The sequence below is a fragment of the Corvus hawaiiensis genome, chromosome 16, assembly GCF_020740725.1.
Source record: "Corvus hawaiiensis isolate bCorHaw1 chromosome 16, bCorHaw1.pri.cur, whole genome shotgun sequence".
Lineage (NCBI taxonomy): Eukaryota > Metazoa > Chordata > Aves > Passeriformes > Corvidae > Corvus > Corvus hawaiiensis.
In genome coordinates this window covers 16,276,373-16,302,642 of record NC_063228.1, presented here as the reverse complement: position 1 = coordinate 16,302,642, position 26,270 = coordinate 16,276,373, and the positions used below count along the sequence as shown (strand labels likewise).

General features: G+C 45.2%; 2 protein-coding genes across 5 annotated transcripts in view; one reads left to right on the top strand and one right to left on the bottom strand.

Moving 5' to 3' along the window:
• TMEM204 (transmembrane protein 204) overlaps positions 1 to 10,424 on the bottom strand; it is a 29,087-nt gene extending 18,663 nt beyond the window's left edge. The window contains exon 1 of the mRNA XM_048321096.1: positions 9,317 to 10,424. Coding sequence (XP_048177053.1) covers positions 9,317 to 9,596 — 280 coding nt within the window. The 5' untranslated portion in view covers positions 9,597 to 10,424. The remainder of the gene's footprint in view (positions 1 to 9,316) is intronic.
• The window catches only part of IFT140 (intraflagellar transport 140), a 106,065-nt gene that overhangs the window by 79,299 nt on the left and 496 nt on the right, over positions 1 to 26,270 (top strand). For all 4 annotated transcript variants that reach the window (XM_048321094.1, XM_048321093.1, XM_048321091.1 and 1 more), the window contains 11 exons: positions 17,845 to 18,022; positions 20,226 to 20,416; positions 21,416 to 21,511; positions 21,859 to 21,991; positions 22,081 to 22,224; positions 22,629 to 22,757; positions 22,965 to 23,147; positions 23,837 to 24,043; positions 24,206 to 24,418; positions 24,498 to 24,664; positions 25,632 to 25,773. In XM_048321094.1, coding sequence (XP_048177051.1) covers positions 17,845 to 18,022; positions 20,226 to 20,416; positions 21,416 to 21,511; positions 21,859 to 21,991; positions 22,081 to 22,224; positions 22,629 to 22,757; positions 22,965 to 23,147; positions 23,837 to 24,043; positions 24,206 to 24,418; positions 24,498 to 24,664; positions 25,632 to 25,773 — 1,783 coding nt within the window. The remainder of the gene's footprint in view (positions 1 to 17,844; positions 18,023 to 20,225; positions 20,417 to 21,415; positions 21,512 to 21,858; positions 21,992 to 22,080; positions 22,225 to 22,628; positions 22,758 to 22,964; positions 23,148 to 23,836; positions 24,044 to 24,205; positions 24,419 to 24,497; positions 24,665 to 25,631; positions 25,774 to 26,270) is intronic.

The following is a 26,270-nucleotide window of genomic DNA, read 5'->3' as shown; positions in this document are numbered from 1 at the left end:
CAGGGATGGGGACTCCACTCCTACCCTGGGCAGTCCATCAGTAATGTATAACTCTTACAATAATGCATGAAATCCTTTCTTCTTGCAGTAGAGCTTGTTAATTGTGTTCAGCCTGAAAGTGCAAGGTGACTGTGCTTCCTTACTCACAGCTGTTGTGACTTTGCATGCTGTCAGCTCAGCACATTGTAATTTTATTTTGTACATACACAACCCTAAGCTGAGCTTCTGCACCAGCAGCTCTGACCTCTTTTTAGTGATGACAACCAATAGACAGTATGGATCAAGAAAGGGAATTGAGTGTGCAATGTCAAAGTATTTCTTCAGAGCTCAACCCAAAGCCATTGAAGAGGGAAATCTTGTTGAGGAAGGCCAAGACACAAAGCTCTTCTCCTGCGTGAATGACTGCTCAATCCAGGAATAAATACTTCTAATCTCTTATAAAACTGGATGCAATATAGTTTTTGTAAAATCTGTGAAATTTAGTATTTACCTTTGTGCTCTTTTACTCTATTTTAAATCATATGTACAGCAAAAATGCCTCAGTAGCCAGCTTTAGTCTATTCTGATGAGTTTTCTATGGATTTGATAATTAGTATAAATTTAGGATCATCTGTTCAACCATTTCAGCTGCATTTATAGTAGCCATGATTCCAGCGTCACTTTCTGTGGCCACTGCAGACTTCATCAACTTTTGCATTTTGTTTGTTAATGACAATTTGTAAAACAAGATGGTCATAGTGGGTTTAGTGTCTGCACAGTTACTGGTGGCATTTTTGTTAACCTCTCACTCCTAGAATCTGTTGCCTAAGACCATCATGACATAGGTATTTTGTATTTTGGATATCCTACTTTTTTTGTTTTGAACTCATTAATGTCATTTGTCTCTTGAAATTTAACTCTGATGGAGTTCCCTCCCTGTGGCCAGAGGTGGGTGTTCCCTATAGCTGGGGGTCAATACTTCCAGCAGAATAGACCTAGGCACTGCAGAAAGTGTTTATTCCTTTGTGTCCATCTGACAGGTGAAAGAGGGAGGACAAGCCCTCCATCAGTACCTTCATTCACCTCCCTTAAGATGCAACTTGGCTATTGAGAGCTGGAAAGGGTTGGAGCTGAATGGCTCCAAAAACTCTGCTCTAAGTATCTGCTGTTCAGCAGTATACAGTGCTGGGTTTTGCCTTTTTCCTTCTGGAAGCCCATTGTGGGCCCCATTTTCTCTGAGAAGCACTTATTTCATGGACAGGGCATCCAGATGGGACTCTTGTACAGCCAGGGCTACTGGCTTAATGAATTCTGCTTTGTTTGAAACAGTGAGCAATCAAGAGTCAAACCCCAAACTCTAAGGATGAGACCAAGTCAGATTCCTTGTTTTTCTCACTTCCTAAACCAGCTGTATCCATCCAGATTAGAGACGTTAATTTGATTTTCTTATTTACAAGCAGCAATTTTGTTGTTTTGATTCATGATACTCCCAGAACTGTTGGTGTTATGTTCCAGGATAGCCCCAGGACTGTTTGCAGGAGTAGGTTAATCATTCTGGAGAGTAATTTGCAGTGTTTTGGGATAATGAGGAAGGATGATCTCACTGGAAAATTACATTATGTTAGTTGCTTAATATGTGAGCGTTTCTTACCCTTTTCTGTCTGCATAGAGGGGAAAAAAAAACCAGTTAAGTGGGAATTGAAGCTTTTTAATGATTAAGCAAAATGGCTCAAGATATTTTCGTAGTAGTCTAAAACTCCCCCTGAGAAAGACCCCTTCAGATAAACAAAAATTTTAGTGCAAACTTTAGTCCAGCTTCTGTGAGTAAGTTACTAAGTCTCCAGCCCTGGGAAGAATCTAGTGACCACACATTTATTCAGTGCATGGGGACAGTGCTGACTCCCAGCAGCTCTGTGTGCCTTCACAATCTCCTGCTGGCATCTGAGCTCTAGGAGCTGACTGGGAGTGTGCTGTTATTCCTGTCCACTGTGGGACACTAAGTCTGTTGCATCTCAAAAATGGTACTTAAATTCTTAATTAGCTCTTAAACTCTTAATAATGCAGGATGGGTTATGCTCAGCTGAAGGATGGTGCCACGTTAGCTTGCTGTGAAGCTGATTGCGTCTATGATTACATCCGTTCTTTAAATCTCCTGAGGGATATTGCTTCTTGGTTTTGTAATGAAAGGAATTTAAAAAAAAATATTCTGTTGATGCTGTTTCCTATGGTTCTTAGGTTTATTTATTAATCACTTACTCGGTGAATTATTTAGGATGCATTCTAAGATGTACCTGATTGTCCTTTTAAATGCTTCATGTTCATACATTACTTTATTCTGGAAAGGAGGATAAATGGTTGTGTTTCTGAAAAGAAATTTCTAATTGATTGTAGATAAAACTGGTAATGCTCCTTACATTAGGTTGCTTCATTTATTTTTGTTACAACTCATTTTCAATTTCTAGTAGCTGTGCTAGACTTTTTCTTGGGCTGGATGTCTGCAGGCTGAGATCATAATCTGCTGATAAAAATCTAACTAGATAAGTAATTCGGTTTTCTCTAATATAATCAGAGATTCTAACTGAGCATGCTGTTTTCCTCTAGAACTGGTCATTCTGCTGAGGTGTTATTCTGAGATAAAGAATGCATCATATTTTTCAGCCTTTTGGAGTAATTTTTAAAATCCACATTATAAGGATTTCAGAAATGCAAACCAAGTACCAAAATTACCAGAATAGTATGCTTTAACCTAAATGAGTGAAAGGCAAGAGTCAGAAAGAGCAAGGCTTCTGTCTTGCTGACTCTTACTTATGCTGTTCATAAACATGAGTTCCAACCTAGAGAGCTGGATTCTGTATTAATAAATAATTTTAGAAGAAACCCTTCCTTAGAATTAAAAAAAAAACCACTTCAGTCAAACTTTTAGCAACGAATCATGTGTTTCTTTGTTTTGGATGTCACCATTGTCAGCAAAGGTCAGATGTGCTGAGCAGTCTCTGCAGCTGCCATGGAAATCAGCTGGAGCTGTGCCTTGGATACCAAGAGCACTATGAAAGTGCAAAGTACAACCGTGCTTCATTTTACAACATGGGCATAGGAGGTCAGCACTTACTGTTAAAACAATTCTGAGATAATAGGGACAATAAATAGAACCACTGTAATTATTTATTGACTGTCAGCATCATGCTATGCCTCCCAAACCTGTGCTCTATTTATAAAGTCTTCGACATTTAATTTCTTCTGTCGATTTAAACTTGTGGTATTTATATTGTTAGCTCCTTCCAGGATCAGTTAGGAAATATACGGAAACACTTTAAAAGTCCTTGTGGAACAAACTAAGCCAAATGTTGGCAGTATCTCAGAGCACCTTTGCATGACTGTGTCACTGAGACCGTGGGAAGGTTTAAAGAGGTGCCTCTGTGATGCAGATGTATTTTGATGGTCTGAATAGTCACTAATTTTTTAAAAGTGAAACAGATCTGAATCTATTTTTTTTCTTTTTTGCCTTGTACCCTTTCCACATGATCATGTTGTTTGCAGGTCTTACTGACTTTGCCCTAAAAAGGGAAGTCTCTCCTGCTCTTTTTAAAAAATCTTTGTAAGTAGCCATAGAGCTTTCAGCAACAAGAGTCCTCAGTATGTTCTGTTGCTGGATGAATATCTTAAAAATTATGACTGCATGGCTATCTCAAAAATTATTTTGTTTTCACCTCCTGAGAGGCTTTCTGAAGTATGCAATTTATGCTTTTTTCACTTAAAAATTGTGATTTAAGGAAGAGGAAGGGAGCAGGGAAAACCCAATCTGTTTTGGCACAATTAAAATAGTGTTCTGATGTGACAAACTGGTGGAATCTTCCATCCCTTTAGGTATTTTGGAACTTTACCATTCAGCTCATCTAAGTGTGAAACTTCACATTTAAATACTTATTTTGAAAGGCAGACAGATCTTGTCTGGGGAGAGGAGAGTGTGGTTGGTGGGTGATTTTTATAACAGCTTCAGTCATTACTTTTGGAGTGAAGACATGGCTCCATTTACTATTTTCAACATAAGCAAGTGCTTATGGTTAAGTGATGGGCCCTTGCAAACCCAGCATTGAGAGCCTTCAATACAGTGATCAGTTTTAATAGACACAACTGTTTCTGATGAGATATGAGTTGTGTAGATATCACGGTTTGCCTCTTTGTAAACCTCAGCAGGGTATTCTGTATTGGCGGCTTTGATAAATGCATTAACCTGAAATTTTCAAAAGCTCCAGAGCCATTTTCACTCATAATGCTTTAATTGAATTCAAAGTCTTGGTGGTAAGAGTAACCAAACTCTGATTGCTGTGACAGTATTTCTGTGCAACACTTGTGTATGTACTGCCTTGAAACGTGTATTAGGTTCATTTTCCTGTCCCGAATCCTAAGGAGTTTTGCACTTTTCCAAAATGAGTACACGGAATTGTACCTCGACATTAAAATGAGCATTCACTCCAATTTGAAAAGCCATGTCTCTCAGAATTCATCTCTACTGGCCTCCATCATTAAATTAGTAGTGTCACTTATTTAAATGTTGCTCATATTTCAGATAGTTGGATGGGAAATCACAAACCCTGAGCTGCCAGCTGCCCGTGCTGCCTCATCTCTGGAACAGCCTGAGCAGTCTATCAGACAATATATATCATGTGTATAATAAGGTTTGGGGCTTTTTTGAATCTGGTGGTAGTTCCTGTCTTCTCCAGATGCACTTGGCCTCCGTTCTGGGTCTCTGTCTATGGAAATACATATATGTAGACAAGTAACACGTCTACAGCACATTCAGCTGCTTTACTCAGCCTGGCTTGCAGACAGCCAAATTTCAGAGAAATTGGAAATTTTGGAGATATTGGAACTTTGTGTAAATGCAGTGGACATGGGCATTAAGGGGAACAGCTGCCTTTGTAGCAAACCTCAGCTCCTCATTCCTACCCTGAGCAGCATTCTGCCTCAGCCACCAAATGTCCCTGTATCTATGTGTGTGCACCAATCATCCATCCAGGCTGGACAAATGTTTACCTGGGGTTCCTGTGGCAGTCATGTAGCTGCTCCTGATGCCGTGCCTCTCCCTGGCATGGGTTACACTCCTTGTTAGAACTGAATTCCCACAATTCCCACAAGAGCAATCCAGCTCTGAGCATCAGAAATTGACACACACGTCCTGCTGTTGAAATTTTCCTTATGTCTCCTGCAGCCCTGAAGAACCCAGTGAGGTTTTGTATCTTTTAAACCCCTCCCTATTCCTGCATTTCCACATTGTTTCTAATGTTCTTTAGACAAAAAGGGACAAACTGTGACGTCGGCTGATGAATAAATCATCTCCCGTGCCCATCCAGAGATAGCCTCAGAGCACGGCAGAACTTAAGGGCGTATTTGTACTCTGAAGTGTGGCTAAAAATACCTAAGCTGATTCCAAGTAATCTGGTGTGTTCATGCAGTATTCCTGGCATGGTACTGGGCCAGGACCTAGGTGGCTTTGAGAAGGGTTGGCTCTGAGAGGCATCACTGGTGGTGTAGCTGTGTGTTCTTGCCACTCGAGGTAGCTCACGTGTCCCTGTGTGGAGCTGCATTGCTGGGTGGGCTGCGCTTGCTCACCTGTGACATGGGCACAAAGCTCCTTGTTGACTACTCCTGACATGCTGTCTTACCCCTCTTACAGCTCTTACTGAGGCTGTGCTTCTACTGCCTGTGGGCTTTTTCTGAGGCATTAAGAGATGCAGACAAGAGCATAATCTTCCAGAATTTTGCAACAGCTCTGAAACTGCAGCTCCATAATCTTTGTCAAATGTCTTTGCCTACACTCAGGTGACAGGAAAGTTAGGCTACTTGGCTGGGTTTCCTTAAAGTGTTTGAAGAAGGGCTATACAGTCTGAGTTCTCAGTGAAGCATTTAAGTTTGTATCATTCAATGGTTTGTCCAAGTTATAAAAACTTAGATTGATGTCCTCTTAGCTGGGCTGATTCTCAGCATAGGTGAAGGTTTCAGATCGGAGAGTTTATTACCACTAAAAAGGAGCCATCTCACCCCTCCTTACACCTTTATCACTTAGCTTGTGTTAGCAGCAGCACTTGTTGGACTCTGATACCACTGCCTAATCCAATGGAAAAATATCCACCAAAAACCCCATCCCATCTCCATGTCCAAAACTTCCACCCTAACCTGGGGATTCTTTTGCTGTTAGTCATCTGAACCATCACAGAAGCTTTTCAGCATCACAGGTGGTTGAAAGAGAGGTACAGGGCTGCACAGCAGGAGGATGAGAAAGAGAAAGGTTGGTAAAGACAACCAAAAGGGCCTGGGATCTCCACTTCCAGGAGAGTGAGGTTGAAGGACAAGAGTTGAAATGCTTTCCCATGGGATCAGTTGCCCACACTTCTGATGTTGTGCCTTGCAGAAATAGTTCACATTGTGACACTTCCTTTCCCTGTATTTTTAATATAATTTACTCCTGTCCGTGGATTTCTTTTTGGGTTTTTTGCCATTTCTAGGAAGAAATCCCTCCCTTTCAGGTTGGTGAGGCCCTGGCACAGGTTTGCCCAGAGAAGCTGTGGCTGCCCCATCTCCCTGGAAGTGTCCAGGGCCAAGTTGGACTGAGCTTGGAGCAACTTGGCATAATGGAATGTGTCCCTGCCCATGGCAGGGGGTGAGATGAGATGGACTTGAAGGTTCTTTCCAGCCCAAACCATTCCATGATTCTGTGATTCCAATGGGAGAAAGAGCAGGCAGAGAAAGTCAGTGAAAAGCAGGTTCTAAGAATGTACTTCTCTCTGCCAGGGAAGAAGCCAGCTTATAGTAGTGCCTATAGTTGGCTGCTAGTTACACATGGCTTGTACAGGAGTCTTCTCTTCCCAAAGAGCTTACAGTTTTTCTGTTGAACTGTGAGATAAATAGCTTGCCTCTCAAATATGTATATCTGTATGTGTATAAATACATTGTTTTATATGAGCCAGATTGTGGCCTCTTTTGCGTTGCTTTTGGCAGAACAGGTTTTCTGTGTTCTACAAATGGCATCCAAAATACTTTGTGGTAACTCAGCATTGAGGAAGGTGTTTTTTCCTTCATAAATTTATTTTTAGACGTATGTATATATATGCATATGTATACACACACACACACCTTCCCTGCACGTCTGTGATTCATCTACAACTGGCAGATGAGGATTGCCATAGGTATTACTAAAATAATTTGTGCTTTCTTATTAGAGAAATTCTTTAGAATGACAAATCCATGGATGCAGAATCAGGCTCATACTGACCATGTGTATGTCCATGGAAACAAAATTGTCTTAAAAATAAATGACACAGTTGTGTTTCCTACTGGGTTTGTCACGACACAGCTGCAGAGGGGGGATTTTCCTTTAAGTGCTTTATCAAGATTCAGAATTGACCTTGGCTTACTATTTGCTTCCAGATTAAGTAGGGAATGGATGCTTTACTCCTATACAGATCAAGTCCCTGGGCTTGAAAAGCCTTCTTTAAATTAGAATTAGTGGTTGTCAGATAATTCTTCTGAGCCCTTCATCATGCTATAATTATTACTTGGAAATTTTCATATTTTCTGTCACATTATCCTTCTATTTGACATCAGAAACTGCTGCCAGACAGTTCTGCTGTGAAACTAATACTTCTCATCTGTAGGCACCATACACCTTCTGGCCTGCACACAGCAAGAAATACAAGCTTGTGTGGTAAAAATGCTGCAGGAGCCAAATTCACTGTGCAGCAGCTTGTTCCAGTGTGGAGTACATAACGTACTTTTACAATTTGTGAATGGTACACATGTTCTTCGAGTTAGAATATGGCTTATCAGTATTAATTGGGGAAGTGATTCCAGAGATGAAGCTGCAGATACACATCAAGGAACTTCTCCCACAGTCTAATCCTTTTTATAACCATTTATTGTCATGAAAGTTCTTTCAGTTAAAAAAATCTTGAAAGGGTAAGGACTTAAAAACCTTTGAGAAATTTTCTGTTTGTGATTTATGCAGGCTCAGTATTAGCAAATGTACAAAAAATGTTTCTGCATGATTTTATTGGAAAGTATGATCTGGAATGGGTCCACATTAAAGCATTTTTAAAAGAAATTCCTCTAATATTTCTTTGGTTTCTCTCCAGAGGGATCTAAGAAACTCCAAGGACCAATTTCAAACCATGAAAAAAATCTGGTTTGAAATCATGTATGTTATTGATGCTGCCAACCATCCCTCAGAGGTGCCAGAGCTGTTTATGAGCATCCTTAAAATCTTGGGAAAGTCCTGTGGTCTGTTGAAGCATGGACTTTATAGCCATTTGTTCTGTTAAATTCCATGCCTCGAAGGGTTCAGCGGAAGCACTGACTCCCCTTCGAATGGCTGCTCACAGCCTGGCTGCTGGGATTGCCGGGGGGGTTAGGGGAGAAACCTTTTGGCACCAGGGTAGTTGTGGCCCCAGACACGGTGTCTGCAGGTTATTTTGGACAGTCTTTAAAGTCCCTTCCAACCCAAGCCTCTCTGTGATCCTATTCCAGCGCAGTTCTGCTCTGGGGGAGCAGGGTTGCACCATTAATGCTATGAATGTGATACATAAGGTTTATTATTTATTAATCAGTTCTGTAATTCTCATGTTATCCAATAATTTTCCCAAGCTCGGTGTAAGCTATTTGTGTTCTTCAGATCCCACAAGTCTGTGAAAGTGCAAAATGAAAAATACACCATGGGTAATGATTTTTGTAGTCACCAAGTTGTATATTAATTGTATTTTTTCACCAAGAAGAATAGTTACACATTTTAAGACCTTTCTCAATTTTACATGTTTTACCACAACTATTTCTGTCTTTTCTGCTCCTGGCATTTCCAGCATAAGCAAACAGAAGGGAGAAATAACTCAACATGTTGCAATATCAACATTGCAATATCTTTTCAAGATTGGGGGTTTTTTTAGTTTTAGGGTATTCAGAGAAACCGTGGTTGCTGTTGCACTGAGGAGGAAGGGATATCTTAGGGCAGGAGCCCAGGAGGGAGAGGTGAGCTCAAGATGTCTCAGAACTTTAGACTTACACTTCACAGATTGTTTTATCAAAGCAGATCGATTCCTGGGCTGTATAAACCAGGCAGCACAATGCAGATTGCTGGTTTTGAGGGGGGAGGAGGAGTTTAGTTCATCACTGGTGAACATCATGCTTCTTATTTTCTGAAATTAATTTATTTGGGAATGAATGTGAAGAGATGTTTAGATTAAGATGGATAACAATGATTTCAGGGTTAGGCCATTGAACTCCTGGGGACCAGGTGCACCCTATCTATCGCGACCTCGTGTCTGCAGAGAAGACAAGAGACTGTACTTACATTTGACAGTGCTGCGTGACTCCTGGAACCCAGCCGATTCTGAACCCCATCCCAGGGCTTCACACTCCTGTTCCTCCCCTTGCCCGTGCCTGGCACTGGTGCTTGCACCCCCTCTGCTCCGCTCTGCCAGCCAGCACATCCTCCAGAGCCCCACACTGCGCTTGCGCCCGTCCTCCAGCGTTTGGTACACCCAGTTGGGGGTAAAGGCAGCCGCGTTGTTAAGGATGAGTGAGACCAGGGCTACCAACACAGCTGTGGCTACCAGTTTCTGGACAGTCATATCTGACTGTCAGCTTGCTGCCAGTCTCTAATTGCAGACGACACGAGGTCCCAGTCAGCTGCAGCACATTGAAATTGGGCTGGGAACAGGCAGCTGCGCTGGGGTGTTACAGGGGGCTAGAGGACATCACCGTTCATTCTTGAAGTCAACTCCAGAGAGGTTTCTGACCAAGGAAATGAGAATTTTGTGAGGTAGATAGGAGAATTCCATAAAATAAGAACACAAAGAAGCTTTTTTAGGTCCTTCCCAGCGCTGACTTATCCACCTTCTTGCACCTTGATAAGTAATGCCAGTCCCGTGGTGAACTGGATGACAGGGAGGTCCATTCCGTGTTGGATGGGGCGAATCCAGACAGAATCCAGTCTTGGGGCAGGAGAGCCTGAGCTGAGGTGGGGCAGAGGTGGGATGGGATGCTCGCCGTAGCCTGCCGAGCACCGGGTCCTCCAAGCCAACCAGCGCTGCTCCAAAAGCCTGGGTTTGGGTGCAAACTTCAGAATATCCTGCAAACGGTGACAGATGGCATCCTCTCAAAGCCAAGCCGAGCCAGAGGGGAATGCGGTCATCGCAAAGGTGGTCTGCAAGTCTGGAGTATCTCGAGGAGACTGCTCTGCTATGTCCCTCTCCGAAGAGCCGAGCTGTGAGTGCCGGGACGAGAACAGCCACTGCGGTGAGGAAAAGGCCCCCCCACCTCCCCACCAAGAGGAAATGGCTGTTTTTGTGGCTCGTTTTGGTGAGCCTCAGGGCGTAGTCGACTGCAAAAAAAAAAGAGCCACTGCCACGGCAGTCAAACATTAACAGGATGTGTTTCCTGAAAGGAAAAGACTATGGAGACTTCTAAAGTTGTCCCTCCTCCCCTCGGAGAGCCCCCTCCCCGCCTCACGCCTCCTCTCCTCGCCGCTGCCCCCAGCAGGGCTGCCAGGACCCGCAGCGTCTCGGGGAGCCCGAGGAGCACAGCGGAGCTCCTCGGGAAAAGGAGAGAAGGAAATCCCAGCGTCAGCCCTCGGAGCATCAGTTCTGTGGAAGTGGACTGAGGAGGCGGATTTTGAAATACCTTCTACTAGAAGCAAAACAATATTGGGGTTCGCTGCTGGACAGCGCGACGAAAGCGCTGCGGGGGTGCCCTGATGTCCGCGTCCTCTCTGCACCGTAGGAGGGACCGTGGCAGATAAATAGGGAGTATAAAATCTCGAGATTTTCAACCCGATAACAAAACAGTTTGGGGGTGTCTGCAAAGGCAGGCGCAAGTGTTGGGGTGTGAGTGAGGTTGAGAGTCACTACACGGTGCCGGTGCCCGAGTCCCGGCGAGCTGCGAGCGCCGGCGGCCCCGCGGAGCCTCGAGGGACGCTGCCCACCCCGCTCGGTGCCCGGGGCGTGGAAACGCTGCTGCCATGGGCGCCAGGGGATGTCCCTGCTGAGAGCCCAGCCCGGAATGGACTGCCACAGGGCAGGGCAGGTGCTGCTCTGATAAACAGGTTAAAGAGAGCTGTTGAGGGCATTCCAAACTGTCCTTGAACCTGGCTCTTTCCAGAGTGGCTCTCCAGAGGGCTGTTTGCTGTTCCCATCAGCTGCCTCGGCAGCACCGGGACGAGGACAGGGATTGTGGTGGGCACTGCCCTGCGGCCGGGCAGTACTGTCTGGGGTTCTGCCCTTCCTGAGCTGAGCCGGGCACAGCTCTTCAGGCTGCCTAAATACCGCATGGGTACATACGTACACAGCGAGCTGAAGGCACGGTCAGCACTGAGGAGACCTGGCACAGACCTGCTGAAGGGCTGGCATGGGAGTTCACATCCCTGTAATCAATAACATTAGATTAGAAACTGATTTAATTTTATAGTGGCTCCGTCTTACCAGGCAAGAGGCTTTGCCCCTAAACAGCTGATACACAGAAGCAAACCAGTCTGAAATTTTTTGCAAGGCAACATTTTATTTTCAAGACTTGTTGGTGAGAGAAGGGGGGAAAATTCCAATAAAGCTATATGCTCCTATAATTAGTTTTCAGCTACTGATATTGAATGTACTAACCTGGCTATGAACTCAACTCTCCTCTATGTGCTCTGATAATTTTTAATCTTTAAACAAATTCAGCTTTAAGTACTTCGAGCAACTTCATCCCTTGAGAGCATGATAGCATCTTTGGTTTTTCTTTTTCCCTGTGATTGGTCATGTTTCTGTACATTTCCGGTTTTAGAACTTTCAGTATAAACACACCGATGTCTGTCATTCTTCAAAGAAATTTCCTACCAGCAATGACCATATTTGCATATTTTAAACTCCTTGGGTTATTTGCTGTTATGGTTCTGTGTTTATCATAAGCCAGAGATTCAGCAGCAAGGGAGATGATTTTTATATACAGATAATGCCAGGAGAGATTTATCTTTAGGGAAAAGTCACACACCTGCTTCTGCCTCTCCCCATTTGATTTCTGTGATTTGATGAAGTCTGAGTGTGTATTTTCAGCAGGGCCCAAGCTTCCTTCTCATGTAACATTTTCAAAAATAGTAATTATATTTTACAAAGGCTAAACAAATCAGTCTAATCATAGAATCATAAAGATTGGAGAAGATAAAGTCCAACTGTTGCCCCAGCCAGAGATTCATGTCCCCAAGTGCTACATCCACACAGCTTTTAAATCCCTTCTGGGATGGTGACTCCACCACTGTCCTGGGCAGCTGTGCCAGTGCCTGACCACCCTTTCCATGAAGAAATTTTCCCTAATATCCAACTTAAACAGTATGGGAATCCTGATCCTTAATAAAAAACAACCTTAGTGAATGCTTCTCTGCTGACAAACAGGCTGTAGGATGTGCTTTTTGCAGCACTCACTGCATTCTGTGGTGCACAGGGGTTTGTGTCATACAACCCACATGGAGCAATCTCTTGGTGTTGGTTTTACGAGGGTAAGTTTGGAACAAAGCTATGTATTCAATGGGATATTATAGATTTATTCTGTAAAGCTGCTTTATCAAATGCTCTGTTTCTGCCAGGGAAGAGTTTTTAGGAGTAGCCTCATCAGCTTTCAGTGTTTGGATCATCCATGAAAAATACCTGACTTTTTTTAGAGTAGCTCATATAATATCATTAACACTATCAAGAGTTTCATTGAACAGCTTTTCATCTATTACTTAGTTCCTTGTTGTCTTTTAGTCCCATGGAAAGATACAACCAGAATCCCATAAATGCATTTTAAAAGCATCAAACCTAATTTAGCTACATCAGATAAAACCTCATTTTCTCAAGTCCTTAGAGTTTTCCAGTCTAGTGGAAGGTGTCCCTGCCCATGGCAGGGGTTTGGAACAAGATGGTTTTTAATGTCCCTTCCTACTCAAACTATTCTGTGATTATCTATAATATAACATTATAGGATGCAATTTAATTGGTTATATATAATATTATGGGGTCCAGTTCAACAAAGTGGGGCCCAAATTGAAAAGAGGGTTTTTTTTTTACCCTGATCCTGATCAGTGTTCATTTTCCAAATATAGCCCATTAATAGAGGGAGAAAAGATTTTTCAGTGAGATGCTTCAGACATATAAATCTCCAGCACCTCTAAATAAAATTCCATTTTTTTCTTTAAACTTTCATGCTAAATAGGCAATGAAAAATATATGGGAACAGAAAGGTTTGTGAGATCAGACTGTGGATGCTGTAAACACAGTTCACACAGAAAAACAGATATGAAAGGTCAGATACAAAGCGAGGAAACTTCCATCAAATATGTGGTAAAATTTGTGTCCACTCTTAAAAGGCGTCAACATTTGCTTCCCAAATCCCTGGCACTGTGGATGTGGCCTGGAGCCTGGGGAGCTCAGGGTGCAGCAGTGGATGGTGCATCCCTGTGCCTGCTGGGGGGCTTGGGGCTCTCAGGCTGCTCGGGATGCCTTCCCATGGCTCTGCTCCCACTGCTGCTGCGCCTGGGCTTCGTTAAGTTTCCAGCTTCAGCTGATGAAGTACAGATGTGAGAGGCTTTCCAAGGGGGATGAAAGGAGGAGGAGGGGAGGAACAGGAAATTCCTGGAGTCAGAGTTGGGGGCAGGGAAAAATATTACTTGGCATTTTATATGGACAGCAGAGCCAGGCCTGGAAAGGAGGGTTGCTGCCTTTTAGGGATGCATGGACAGATTCATCTTTCTCGCTACACTAGCAGCTGTTGGGAGATAAACTGTAGTTTTCCCTGGGATTTAAGTGAATCTGTTCAGCACCTCCTGTTTGTTCACCAGACCCAGATCCATCTGCCCACATTTCTGAGGGGCAGCATAACTTGCCCTGGTGGTGGAGGTGTGTGCCTGCCAGGGAGGTTGTGCATCTCAAGGCTGAGGTTGGTCTTCTTGAAACACAGAGAGACGTGGAAGTGGGTTGTGGGTGCTCCCAGGATCCCCTCCCCTCCTCTTTCCTACCCTTTCCTCTCCATGTACCTTATCAGAGCACTGTCCCTCTTGTGAAGGGTGTGTCTGCTGGAAAGAACCAGTCTCTGCTGCAGCTGCATGGGGACCATGGCTGTTGCTCTGCCCTGTGCAGCTGCTCACCAAACCCAGCGGGGTGTGGGAACTCCTCTGGGCAGAGCAAGGCTGGGTTCCTTAAGTGAAGCACTCCTTCAGGTGTTTCTGCAGGGCAGAAGCAGGAGAAGGAGTGGTCAGAGGGAGTCAGTTGTCTCACATGCCATGGGTTCTTGTGCTGGTGAGCTGCTCTGATCGTGTCTCTCATGATGCCAGGATGATTTTTTGCCTTTTCTTTTATACCTCTTTTTATATACCTTTTTATAACTTTTTGTATTCTTAGTGGTTTTTAGCCTACATTCTTAGACTTACTTTGTTAAGAGACTAAACATCTTAGAAGCTTTGTAGTTAGGGGTCAGTGTGCCCCAGACCCCAAGGTCCTCTCCAGAACACATTCTGGAAACTAAGATAGAACCATCCAGGGGAAGGCTCCTGGGGAGGGGGGCTCACTCGAGCCTCTCATTGGGGAATCTTTGATAGATCTGCTAATTAGTAACACCTATAATGTTATACCAGATTTTGGGGGGGGAGGGGAGGGGCGCATTTTGCAGGGTGCATTTCAATGCATATGACCTGGATGTGTGCACCTAAGGATCCTTAAGATAAATACCAAGGTAAAATCCTTTTTTCCCTTCTAACTGTGTTTGACTCTTGATTTTAAGACCAGGAAAAGGCATCACTCAGAATCTTAGAAACATGGAATGGTTTGGGTTGGAAAGGACCTTAAGGACCATCTAGTACCAACTCTCTGCCATGGGCAGGGACACCTTTCTTTGGTGTTCCTCTTGTCTCTTGCTGTGGTCCCTGTGCTGGGTGAGTCCATGCAAGCTGTGCTCTGCTGTGAACACTCCCAAATTCAGTGTCTTTGGTGCAGTTTGAGCCTGGTGTGCTCACCGCCTGCCCAGCTGGGGTGGCAGAAGGCACTGTCTGCCAGAACAAAACCAGCTGCAGAGCACATCAACTGCAGATGTTTCTCCCTCTGAGTTTGTTGCTGCCCCCAGCGTACCCACAGCTGGAGCCTCTCAGGTTCATTTCTCAGGTTTGGAGTGGAGAAGAAAGAGGTGGGATGGCAGAACTCCAGCTCCTCAGGGCAGAGGTACCTGGGTGCCCACGTGGCCCACAGGCAGGTGCCTGGGGGACAAGAGCCCCCAAAGAGGAGTTCTAGGGGCAGTTGCTTCTGCTCAGCAGCTCCTGCTGAACTGTTGCCATCCAGGAAAGCACAACACAGATGAGAGATGATGAGCAACATCTCCTAAATCCTGCTGTGACTCTCTGCACGCTGTTATCTTTTAACTTTGTACTTTAAAATACATTGTGTAGTCTATTTCCTCTCAAAAGTTTCCACTCCCTGTAGTCTAAATAAGAATTCTCATCCGCTCGCCTGTTTGAGCCCATGAACTCTCATCTTCCTGCGTGGAGGGACTTGAGAGCTGTCAGAGCTCTGAAAAATAAAGACTTTGATTTCCTTTCAGAAACTCACTGTTAGTCAGCTTGACAAAGCCCAGCACAGACGTGCATTCCTTCACCCAGAGCCAGCTGGCTGTTGCCAGCTTCTTCTGGCACACTGCAGAGCTTGGAAAATGTACTTCTCCTCATGTGCTGTGAAGCACAGTTGTGCCCAGGTACAGCCTTGAGCAGCTTTTCCTAAGGACAGAACTCAACTGGCTGTGTTGATCAACACCATGTTAATCATGTCAATGTTCTTAAAAGGTGTTTTTCCCTCCTTTCCCAGTTCCAGATACAGATAGTGTCTGGAATAAAAGAGAAACCAGTTCCAACTTTTCGGAAATTAGGAAGGTCACATCTGCTGACACAAGCAGAATTTCTGTATTGAGTGGTGATGCACACAAGGATCTTCTGTCAGGCCCATCCAGGTCTGAAATGACCATGCTTTATTTCAATGTTCCTTTTGGCTCCTCAGCTGGGGAGCTTGGACATGTGAGAGAAGAGCATGAGGAGGCTGTATTTGAATACTACTCAGTTGTAAGAAAGGTGTCACTCAGACATGCATTTTTGCTTTTTTAAACCAGAAACACTTCTGATCTTTCTGAAATTTCTTCCTGATTTATTGCTTCTGTTCCTTTTTTATTTTCTCTATACCGTTTGTCCTCAGTGAAGTCTATATCACTTATTTATGTTGATTACGACCTGAAACCTTTATACAAGTTGCACTGCAAGTAAAAGATGCTCTAATTCTAAAGCAAATTATGCAAAGAATTTTTCCTGTGCCTTTTCTTAGCGTATGTGCTGGAGAGCACGTCAGGGTTCACCTGTTCCGCTGCTTCCCGGTTAGTCACTTTCCCCTGTTTGTGCAGGGCTTTCCCACAGCCACTGGAAACAGAAAAACATTTTAATCATAGGAAAACTGGAAGGGAATTTGGTGGCAGGACGTAAAGTGCCATTCTATTCTATTATTTTCTGTTTTTTTCCTGCTTTTAAAATTTAGATCTTTACTTTGTGCTGTGGTGGTGCCTGAGAACTGCACAGACTTCTGCTGAGGGTGACGTAGAAAAAACCCCTTATTTTGAATGCTTATGGTTTTTATTAGTCAAACATATTGCATGAAATTCTGAAGAGCCTCAAATGTGAATAGAATCTGTGAAAATCTCTGCTTGTCCTGCTCTGTGATGGTCAGTTCTGTCATGGTCCTTCTGCTGAGCAGTTCTGCTAGCCATTCCAGCCAGGAGCACGGTCCTCAGCCTGTCCTGCCTTGCCTGGGCAGGAGACTTTGCAGTGTTAACTGTGAGCTCATAGACCAGAGGAGTTCTTGTTCTGAGCATCACAAAGCTTTTCTTTTTGCCCATTTTATGCAAGTTTTAAATTAGAACATGTTTGTTTGGTAATTTGTTTCCTACACATCATTCCCTATTACTGAGTAAAACAATTGGGCTCCCAACAGCTGTTCAGTATTTAAACTACTCCAGACTGCAGCAGGAGATTTCCAGTACGAGGCTAAGGCTTTTCTCATCATTTTAATTTTGATTTCTGAACATCAGTGTGGGAGTATTGTGACTGTCTATAGGCTGCAGCTACAGCTGGATGGGCACATGATCAATGTTTATGTATGTGCAAACATAGAATCACAGACTGGTTTGGGTGGGAAGGGACCTTAAAGACCATCTAGTTCTACCCACCCCTGCTTTGGGCAGGGACACCTTCCACTGTCCCAGGCTGCTCCAAGCCCCGTCCAACCTGGCCTTGGACACTGCCAGGGATCCAGGGGCAGCCACAGCTTCTCTGGGAACCCTGTGCCAGGGCCTGCCCACCCTCCCAGGGAACAATTCCTTCCTAATATCCAATCTGGATCTCCCCTTTTTCAGTTTAAAGCCATTCCCCCTTGTCCTGTCCCTCTGGGCCCTTGTCCTAAGTCCTTCTCCAGCTCTCCTGGAGCCCCTTTGGGCACTGGAAGGGGCTCTTAAGTTCTCCTCAGAGCCTTCTCTTCTCCAGGCTGTACACCCCCAGCTCTCTCAGCCTGTCTCCAGAGCAGAGGTATAACTGCTGTTCTTAGGCATTGGTGTAAATCAAATCCCACAAGATTTCCTTAAGGTTGGGGTCATTCATCTCAAGAACTGACCTTTGTGTGTGAACCTGCTTCTGTTCCTCTTCAGTCTTCACACAGCAACTGGAGTCTCTGTTACACTCACCCCATTCCCAACGTCCTGATGGTTTCCCCTTTCACACTCTCTCTCCTCCCACCTCACCTGCCTTCCAGGTGACACAATAACAGCTCTCCTTTTCTTTCCCATTTCCTGCAGTGAGGCTGTCTGGGAGAACATGGCTCGCATGTGCGTGAAGACTCAGAGGCTCGATGTTGCCAAAATTTGCCTGGGGCACATGGGTCATGCAAGAGGAGCCAAGGCACTGCGGGAGGCTGAGCAAGAGCCAGAGCAGAAGGCCAGGGTGGCTGTGCTGGCCATCCAGCTGGGCATGCTGGTAAATCCCACAGCCAAGCTGTGAAGTGTTTATATCAGACTGTGAAAAATGACCGAGTGAAAGACTGCTGACTGAAGGAAACATCTTTTAAAGATGGTTTATATGTGAAACATTTAACAAAAACCTGCTTTCTTGGGGCATAAGCCTCTTCCAAGCTTAGTCATTCTAGGTTTCACTGGATATAAAAAAGGCTATATTTTATTAGAGTTAAAATGTTTCAACAAACATGTTTTATGCTCTGATATAGGAAACACAAATTCCATTTTGAAATTATTTGTTTCCAGAATGAAAGACTAGAGCTGTGTGCAGTCACAGAGTGAGGGCTGACCTGAGGTTGTTGAAGGAGTTTAGGCAAAATAGACTTTTTCTGCAGGGCTGGAGAGCTCTGGTCAGTCACATTCATTGCCTGTGCTGTCCCAGGGATGCCTAGTCACCCAGATTTCTATCCTGACTTCTCCCATTGTGTGAGAAGGATCTTGGCTGGATCCAGCTCAGCCAGAGGACAAGGTCTGGCTGTTCCCCACAGTTGGTATGGAGCAACTGTCTCTCATTCCTCCATCTGGAGCCCAAACTGGCAGCAAATGCACTCCAAAGTGGCCCTTGTATCTTGTGTCTGACTTCATTCCCCTTGATTGCCAAGAGAACTGAGATCTAAGCTGAGTTTGAGACCAGCATTGTCATGTGGATTGAAAATTGACTGGTGCTAGTTAGAGGTGTGTGTATTCCACTAATTTAGTGTCTTCAGCAATGATCCATAAGAAAACCAGAAGTTTTTAGTTAGGAAACCATATAAGAGATCCAGGCACATTATCTGTCAGAGGGAAAAACTGGGAAAAAATTTATGAAATAACCCACAGTCTATAGGAAATAGTGAATTAGATAAAAAATAGCAAGGTGCTATGGCAGCAAGAATCAGTTTGGGGCAATGTTTGAGGAGACACCACATCCTGGGGCCTGGATTTGATAACTCCTGTCTGTGTATTCAGGGCAGCTACAGCTGGAATGATGACTTCCACCCTTTTAAGTATCTCATTACCAGGAAAAAAGTTGGTGAATTGGAAAACGTGCAGAGAAAATCAGTGCAAATTGCTCAGCTCTTGGAAAGATTTCACAGACAAGGAAGTCTTGGAAATGGCCAAATAATTAGAATTTGGCTTGAAAAGGTATTTAGCAGTCTACAGTTGTTTGATGAGTATGAGAGAGAGAGACAGAGACAGAGACACAGAGAGTAACTATTCTGAGTTAGAGGTAAGGAAAAAAGGAAAATTCAAGCTAAATGTTTGTAAAGGCTTCCTGGCAGAGAAAGCGATGAGGCTGAAAAGTGTCAGTGCTTCTTCTCTTGAATATTTAAATCTGTTTGGAAAGGTGGAAGGGACCTACAGCAAAACAAATGCAGTTCTACTGCTTTTTTCCATCTCGTACAGAATCCTAGGGCAGGCATCTTCCTTTTCCACTTTCTGTGCTTTTTTAAATTTGAAACAATAAGAGACAGAAAGTATTTTTCTGTCTTGGACAGATAATCTCAATTTACTAAATATAGTGTTCAGCTGGACAGCAGTTGGGTGGAGCAGGAAAATGCTCCTTCCACAGGAGCTAGTACCTCTCAGAGCATAAAAATAATAGTTCCATATTTGCTCACCCTTGCGTCAGCATCAGCAAAACCCTCCTGTTCTAATTCTGTAATAAATTCTTAACATTTATTCCCAGGAATGGAGCTCAGTTTTCCACGAACAGCATTGCTGCCTCTGAGACCTGCTGGGAGGTCACAGGGCTTCCCTGGCTTGCAGCACCTTAATTCCCAAACCCTGAGTGCCAGGATCTTCTCCTAAGCCTCACCCCTGGGTGGGCAGCATGGTCGGTAGCTGTACCCCCAGCTAAGCGTGTCTCCGTTTTTGGTGATTCGCTCTCCTGATGACAGCATTTGATCATTGGTGACTTGCTTTTGTCACCCCCCTCCCTCCCAGTCAATCCTGTACAATAAATGTCAGGATCTGAGTGCTTTCCTTGTAAAAACCACCCTGTTTCCCAATAACGTGCTATTCCAGGCTACATTTATTTAGTTGCTTTAACCCTCTGCCTGAATGATTATTGCTTTAATTGCATTGCAATGCCCTGCACTAATAAACTGCTCCGAGGTGCAGCGCCTGGCGTGACTGACGCGGCGCAGTCGGGCTGACGGGGATTTTGGGTGTTCCTCTCCCAGGAGGATGCAGAGCAGCTGTACAAGGCTTGCAAACGGTATGACCTCTTGAACAAGTTCTACCAGGCCTCCAACCAGTGGCAGAAAGCCATCGAAACGGCCGAGGCTCACGACAGGGTTCACCTGCGCACCACCCACTACAACTACGCGAAGCACCTGGAGGCAACCGGGCAGCAGAGCCTGGCACTCACCCAGTAAGCACCAGCTGGGGGTACCTGGGGGACTGGGACCCTCTTTCTCCTGTGGAGACGGGTGAAGGAGCATGTCTAAAGATGACCACTAAAAATTAATTAAAGTTTTTTCCTGTTTCTAGTGCCTTCTGTCTCACAGAGTAAAAGCATTCCCAGTGACAACTTCCAGCACCCTCTCACGCAAATAATGTGTGGTGTCGAAAAGATCAAGAGTTTGTCAGGGACAGTAGCTAAACCCCACTCATATCCAGTCCCATGTTTGTCTCTGGAAGACCACTGCCATCTTTTCCTTCCTTTTCCATGACAAGAACAATTATTTGCTTTTCCCAAGAGTCCCAGACACAACTGCTGGAGCAGAATTTAGTTTGACTTGGTTGCCTCTGGTGCCTGGTCCTCTCCTGTGACTGCTGAGTCCCATGAGAAGTTAGGGAAGGGTATTTTTGGTGTCTTGTATTTCTTGTTTGAGATCTTGTTTTCATATGAGTTTTCCAATATGAAAGTTCCCATCATCATCATCCAATAAGGTCAACTCTGTTCAGAATCAAAGCAGATCTCTGCTGTGCTCAGGCAGACCCAGTGATGGCCATGGTCGTGAGGAGAGGTGGGTGCTGGGGTAAGGGCTGTGAGCTCCCAGCAGTGGCAGAGGCTGATGTTGCAGTAGGTGCTACAATGTGGAGCCTGGGGCATCTGTGACCTGTTCAGCCAGGTTGCTTGATGCTTGGGGAACTTTGGACCATCACTGGCACTTTTGAAGTATTTCCTGTGCTGTGAAGATCACACCTCCCTCATTCCAAGTGCCTGGCAGTACCAATAAACTTTTAATTTTTGGTGGTGCTGGTGGACTGCAACTGGTCTTACAGTGAACTTACTTACACAACTGGAGCAGTTCTTGCTAGTGGCGTCAGTTGATGGCTGGCAAACAAGATTAAATGGATGTTTTACACAGAAAGAGCTAATAAGGAGGTTGTCATTTCACATCTAATATGTTCTTCTTCTCTACAGCTATGAGAAGTCAGACACACACAGGTTCGAGGTACCTCGAATGCTCTCTGAAGACTTACAAGCCCTGGAAAACTATGTCAACAAGATGAAAGACAAGTCAGTGTTATGCTTGTTCCTTCTACATGGGGCTGTCAGGTCTGACATACAACTCGTGATGAGAGCAAGGATGAAGCAGTGTGAATCCTCTCAGTCCCATTCAGCCCCTGCCTTATCCACTATGACCCTCCCACAGCTTTTCAGGTTTATGCCGCACTTGCTCAAGAACTGCCACTTTGGTTATCCAGGCTGACCTCCTGTATAGTGCAGACCTTGGGAGTGTCACACTTGGGTTGGGGTAGAGCATGTGTTCTAAAAAATGTGCTCAGTCTTTAGTTCAAGCTAAGAGTGAAAAACGCAGCCTCTGGCAGTTCTTGTTGCTGCAGTTAATATTGTTGCTTTTCCAGGAGCCTGTGGAAGTGGTGGGCACAGTACTTGGAGAGCCAGTCAGACATGGAATCTGCATTAAAATACTATGCACTGGCTCAGGATTATTTTTCCCTAGTCCGTGTCCACTGCTTTCAAGGCAACATTCAGAAGGTAAAGCAGCCTGCTTCCATCTGCTTCCCGAGTTCTCATTCCTGGGAGGAGCATGGACACGAAGCAAAGCTGTACAATTCCCTCTGCAGGCTGCTGAAATAGCGAACGAAACAGGGAATGGGGCAGCCTCCTATCACCTGGCACGCCAGTACGAGAGCCAGGAGGACATCAAGCAGGCCGTGTACTTCTACAGCCGGGCCCAGGCGTTCAACAACGCCATCCGCTTGTGCAAGGTACGCAGAGAGGTGCAGTGTGCCCACAGTGCACAGGGCTCTGCCCTTTGGCAGCACATAGTGAAGGTGCTACAGGGTGTTTGTGCCTTTTCTTTCCTGAGCACTGCCTGCTCATGGACAGCCCACAATGAAGCTGCTCCAGGTTTCTGCTGACGTCTTCTACCAAGGGTGGATCAATAAAGCCTTGGTGGTTTGGAAAAGTATTTTCTTGAAGAGCTTATCAGAAATTCCCTGAAAGAAGTAATCATAATTTAAGCTGAAAGTCACTTGGGTTGTAGAGGTTTTACACAGAAGGGGGTGAGAGTTTAATACTGGGTGACAGTATAAAGCCACAGGCTTGCCAGAAGTTGGAATTATGAAATTTGTGTGTGCACATCCAGAGCCAAACCTTTGCTTTTGAACAGGCGAATAATTTAGATGATCAGCTGATGAACCTGGCTCTCCTGAGCTCACCAGAAGACATGATAGAGGCAGCCTGCTATTATGAGGAAAAAGGGGATCAAATGGACAGAGCTGTTATGTTATACCACAAGGTAAATGCTTTTCAGTAAAAACTCCCAAACTTTACACTGAAGCAGTTCCTACAGCAGAGGAATGTTAAATCAGCTGCGGTTTTTACTATATCCTGTTTATTAGTAATTTTTTCGTGGTAATGCTTTATTAAGCCACTCCAGGGTGTCCTGGGAACTGGCTCTGTAGTGCTCATTCTAGTCTTTGAAGCCTCATTCCTAATTTTGCAGGCAGGACACTTCTCCAAAGCCCTGGAGCTGGCCTTCGCCACGCAGCAGTTCGGGGCCCTACAGCTCATTGCTGAGGACCTGGATGAGAAGTCCGACCCGGCCCTGCTCGCCCGCTGCTCCGGGTTCTTCATTGAGCACGCCCAGTATGAGAAGGCAATGGAGCTGCTGCTCACGGCCAAGAAGGTGAGCTGAGCCCTCTGGTGCCCAGTGCACACATAGAGGAGCACAACAGGTGTGTACCTGCACATTCATCTGTGCAGGTAAACAGATGCAAGAGACACTTGTAAAGTTTCAAGATTCCTCTGAAGCCAGTGATTCAGGGGCACTGGCAGCTCAGCCTTGCCGAAATGCTGGGTACCAGACCAGTCCTGTGCTCGCTCCTCTTTAACAAGCTTCTATGGCTGGCTTTCTTCTGCATTTTGCAAGGGTACAGTAGCCCTTTCCTGGATGACAAGCTTTGGTATAGCTTACTCAGAATTTGTTCCTTACTCCTATTTGTTCCTATACCAAAATATTTAATAAAATATTTATTTGCATTTACTGAAAATGTTATTATCGATCATGCCTAACAAACCTGACTTGTATGTCTCTGCAAATCTCATGTTCAGAGTCAAAATTGCTCAATCTTTAGTGGCACACTTGTGTGAGAACAATGCTCTCATGGAAGAACAAACATATTCTTAGCAAACAAAATGGGACAGTGTGTGCCTGACCAGGGGCTGATGCTAAGACACATAACTACAGCCCAGTGCTCTGGAGAGAGCATCCTCAGCTGCTTGTATTTGTAGCTGATTTCTGTAGGTTAAACCACAAGCAATGTGAGGTGTCATGATAGCGTTTGCAACATCTCATCACTCTCTTGCTCCCATCAGTACCACGAAGCTCTGCAGCTCTGCCTGGAGCAGAACCTGACCATCACCGAGGAGCTGGCCGAGAAGATGACAGTCTCCAAGGAGTCCCAGGATCTCTCTGAGGAGTCCCGGAGGGAGCTGCTGGAGCAAATTGCTGACTGCTGCATGAGACAAGGCAACTACCACATGGCCACCAAGAAATACACACAAGCAGGAAACAAGTTAAAGGTCAGCGTGGATAGCCTCAAAACAAGGGTGTTTTGAAAAGTAAACTTTGAAGCAGACTTCCTACAGTAACTACCCAAATGAAACTTCTGAGCCATCTCGATGGTGTTTTTGCATTCACAATATTTTTCCTCTCTCTCTCTGTGCTCTACCTTCCCTTGCCAGGCTATGAGGGCATTGCTGAAATCTGGTGATACTGAGAAAATTATCTTCTTTGCGGGAGTTTCCAGACAGAAAGAGATTTATATCATGGCAGCCAACTACCTGCAGTCACTGGATTGGCGTAAGGATGCAAAGATTATTGCGAATATCATCAGCTTCTACACCAAAGGAGGGGCCCTTGACCTCCTAGCAGGTTTCTATGATGCATGTGCTCAGGTACTGCCCTTTCTATGACTGCTGGAGGTGTTTGGTTTATTGGCTCTGGAGCAAGACCATCTCCTTTCTCCTCTTGCAGGTAGAAATCGATGAGTATCAGAACTATGAAAAAGCCCACAGAGCACTGACAGAAGCATACAAGTGCCTTTCCAAAGCAAAGGCCAGAAGCCCTGTGGAACAGGAAAGCAAACTTGGCCACCTGCAGAGCAGGATGAGTCTGATGAAGCGATTCATCCATGCTCAGAGGTGAGTTGCAGCATGGAGGGCACAGAAACTAAGTGACAGAAATATCATACCAGGACAGAAGTCATAACAGCACCTGAAGTTTAATAAATAATTTGCAGCTTGCTGCAAAAAAAGCTGCTGGTACATTTTTCTAGCAGGAAAATCATAATGTGATTTTTAAAAGTGCATTTAAAAAGTTGCATTAAAGATGGAAAGGTAACCTGAAAGAGAAGACCAAGGGAGGTGTAGCCAGAAAGGTGATCATCATAAAATCACAGAATCACAGACTGGTTTGGGTGGGAAGGGACCTTCAAGCTCATCCAGTTCCAGCCCCTGCCATGGGCAGGGACGTCTTCCACTATGCCAGGTTACTCCAAACCCTGTCCAGGTAGGCCTTGAACATTTCCAAGGATGGGGCAGCCATAGCTTCTCTGGGCACCCTGTGCCAGGGCCTGCTCACCCTCCCAGGGAACAATTCCTTCCCAATATCCCATCCATCCCTGCCCTCTGGCAGTGGGAAGCCATTCCCTGTGTCCTGTCCCTCCAGCCCTTGTCCCCAGTCCCTCTCCAGCTCTCCTGGAGCCCCTTTAGGCCCTGCAAGGGGCTCTGAGCTCTCCCTGGAGCCTTCTCCTCTCCAGGTGAACACCCTCAGCTCTCCCAACTTGGCTCCAGAGGGGCTCCAGCCCTTGGAACATCTTCATGGTCTCCTCTGGACTCTCTCCAGCAGCTCCATGTCCTGCCTGTGCTGGGATCCCAGGGCTGGAGGGAGCTCTGCAGGTGGGGTCTCACCTGAGTGGGGCAGAGGGGCAGAATCCCCCCCTCCCCTGCTGCCCACACTGGCCAGTCAGCCCCAGGACAAGGCAAGTTTCTGGGTTTTGTTTGGGCTTCTGTCATGAAACCTAATGCAGTAAAAACTCTTGTGTGTCCTTGGCCAGACAAGGTGAATGCTCTCCCTGGGCTGTGACACTTCCCTTTTGCCCTTTCCTAGAGTTTACCCTGAAGACACTGAAGAAGCAGTCAGGCAGTGTGAACTGCTCCTGGCTGAACAGGACTTTGATGATGCCATCCGGCACGGCGATGTCCTGGGATTCTTGGTTCAGCATTATGCACAAGTGGAGGAATTCCATACAGTAAGTGAAGTCTTCTTCCACCCTACAGAACTCATAGTATACACCTGTGCAGCTTGGTGGAGCGTGGCTCTCACGCAGGAAGACATTCCATGGTAGGAGCCTAAATGCGCAGCAGGGAGAGGCACAGCTCAGGAACTATATCCATATTTTTCATTCTATAGGAGGAGAAAAGGAAAGCTCACGGGACACAGAGCATAAATGGTGGTAGATTCTTAAGCATTCCTAGAGATTCAAAGAGAACCTGTCTGGGTGTGTGCCTCAGCAATGCCACCACGCTGTGTTTGCCACCTGGCCAGAGAAGAAAACTGTCAAATGGCAGTTAGCTGAGGAAATGGTGAATCACTCCTTCAGGGCAGATGTGCCACACACCCCCTGAACTGTGACCTGCTGCTCTCATGAAACACGAGGGTGCCAAGTGCAAGTTCCTCCAGCTGTGCTGATGAACTTCACTTTTAATGTGCAAAGCACAAGAAATGGTTTACTGAGGCCCCTCTGAC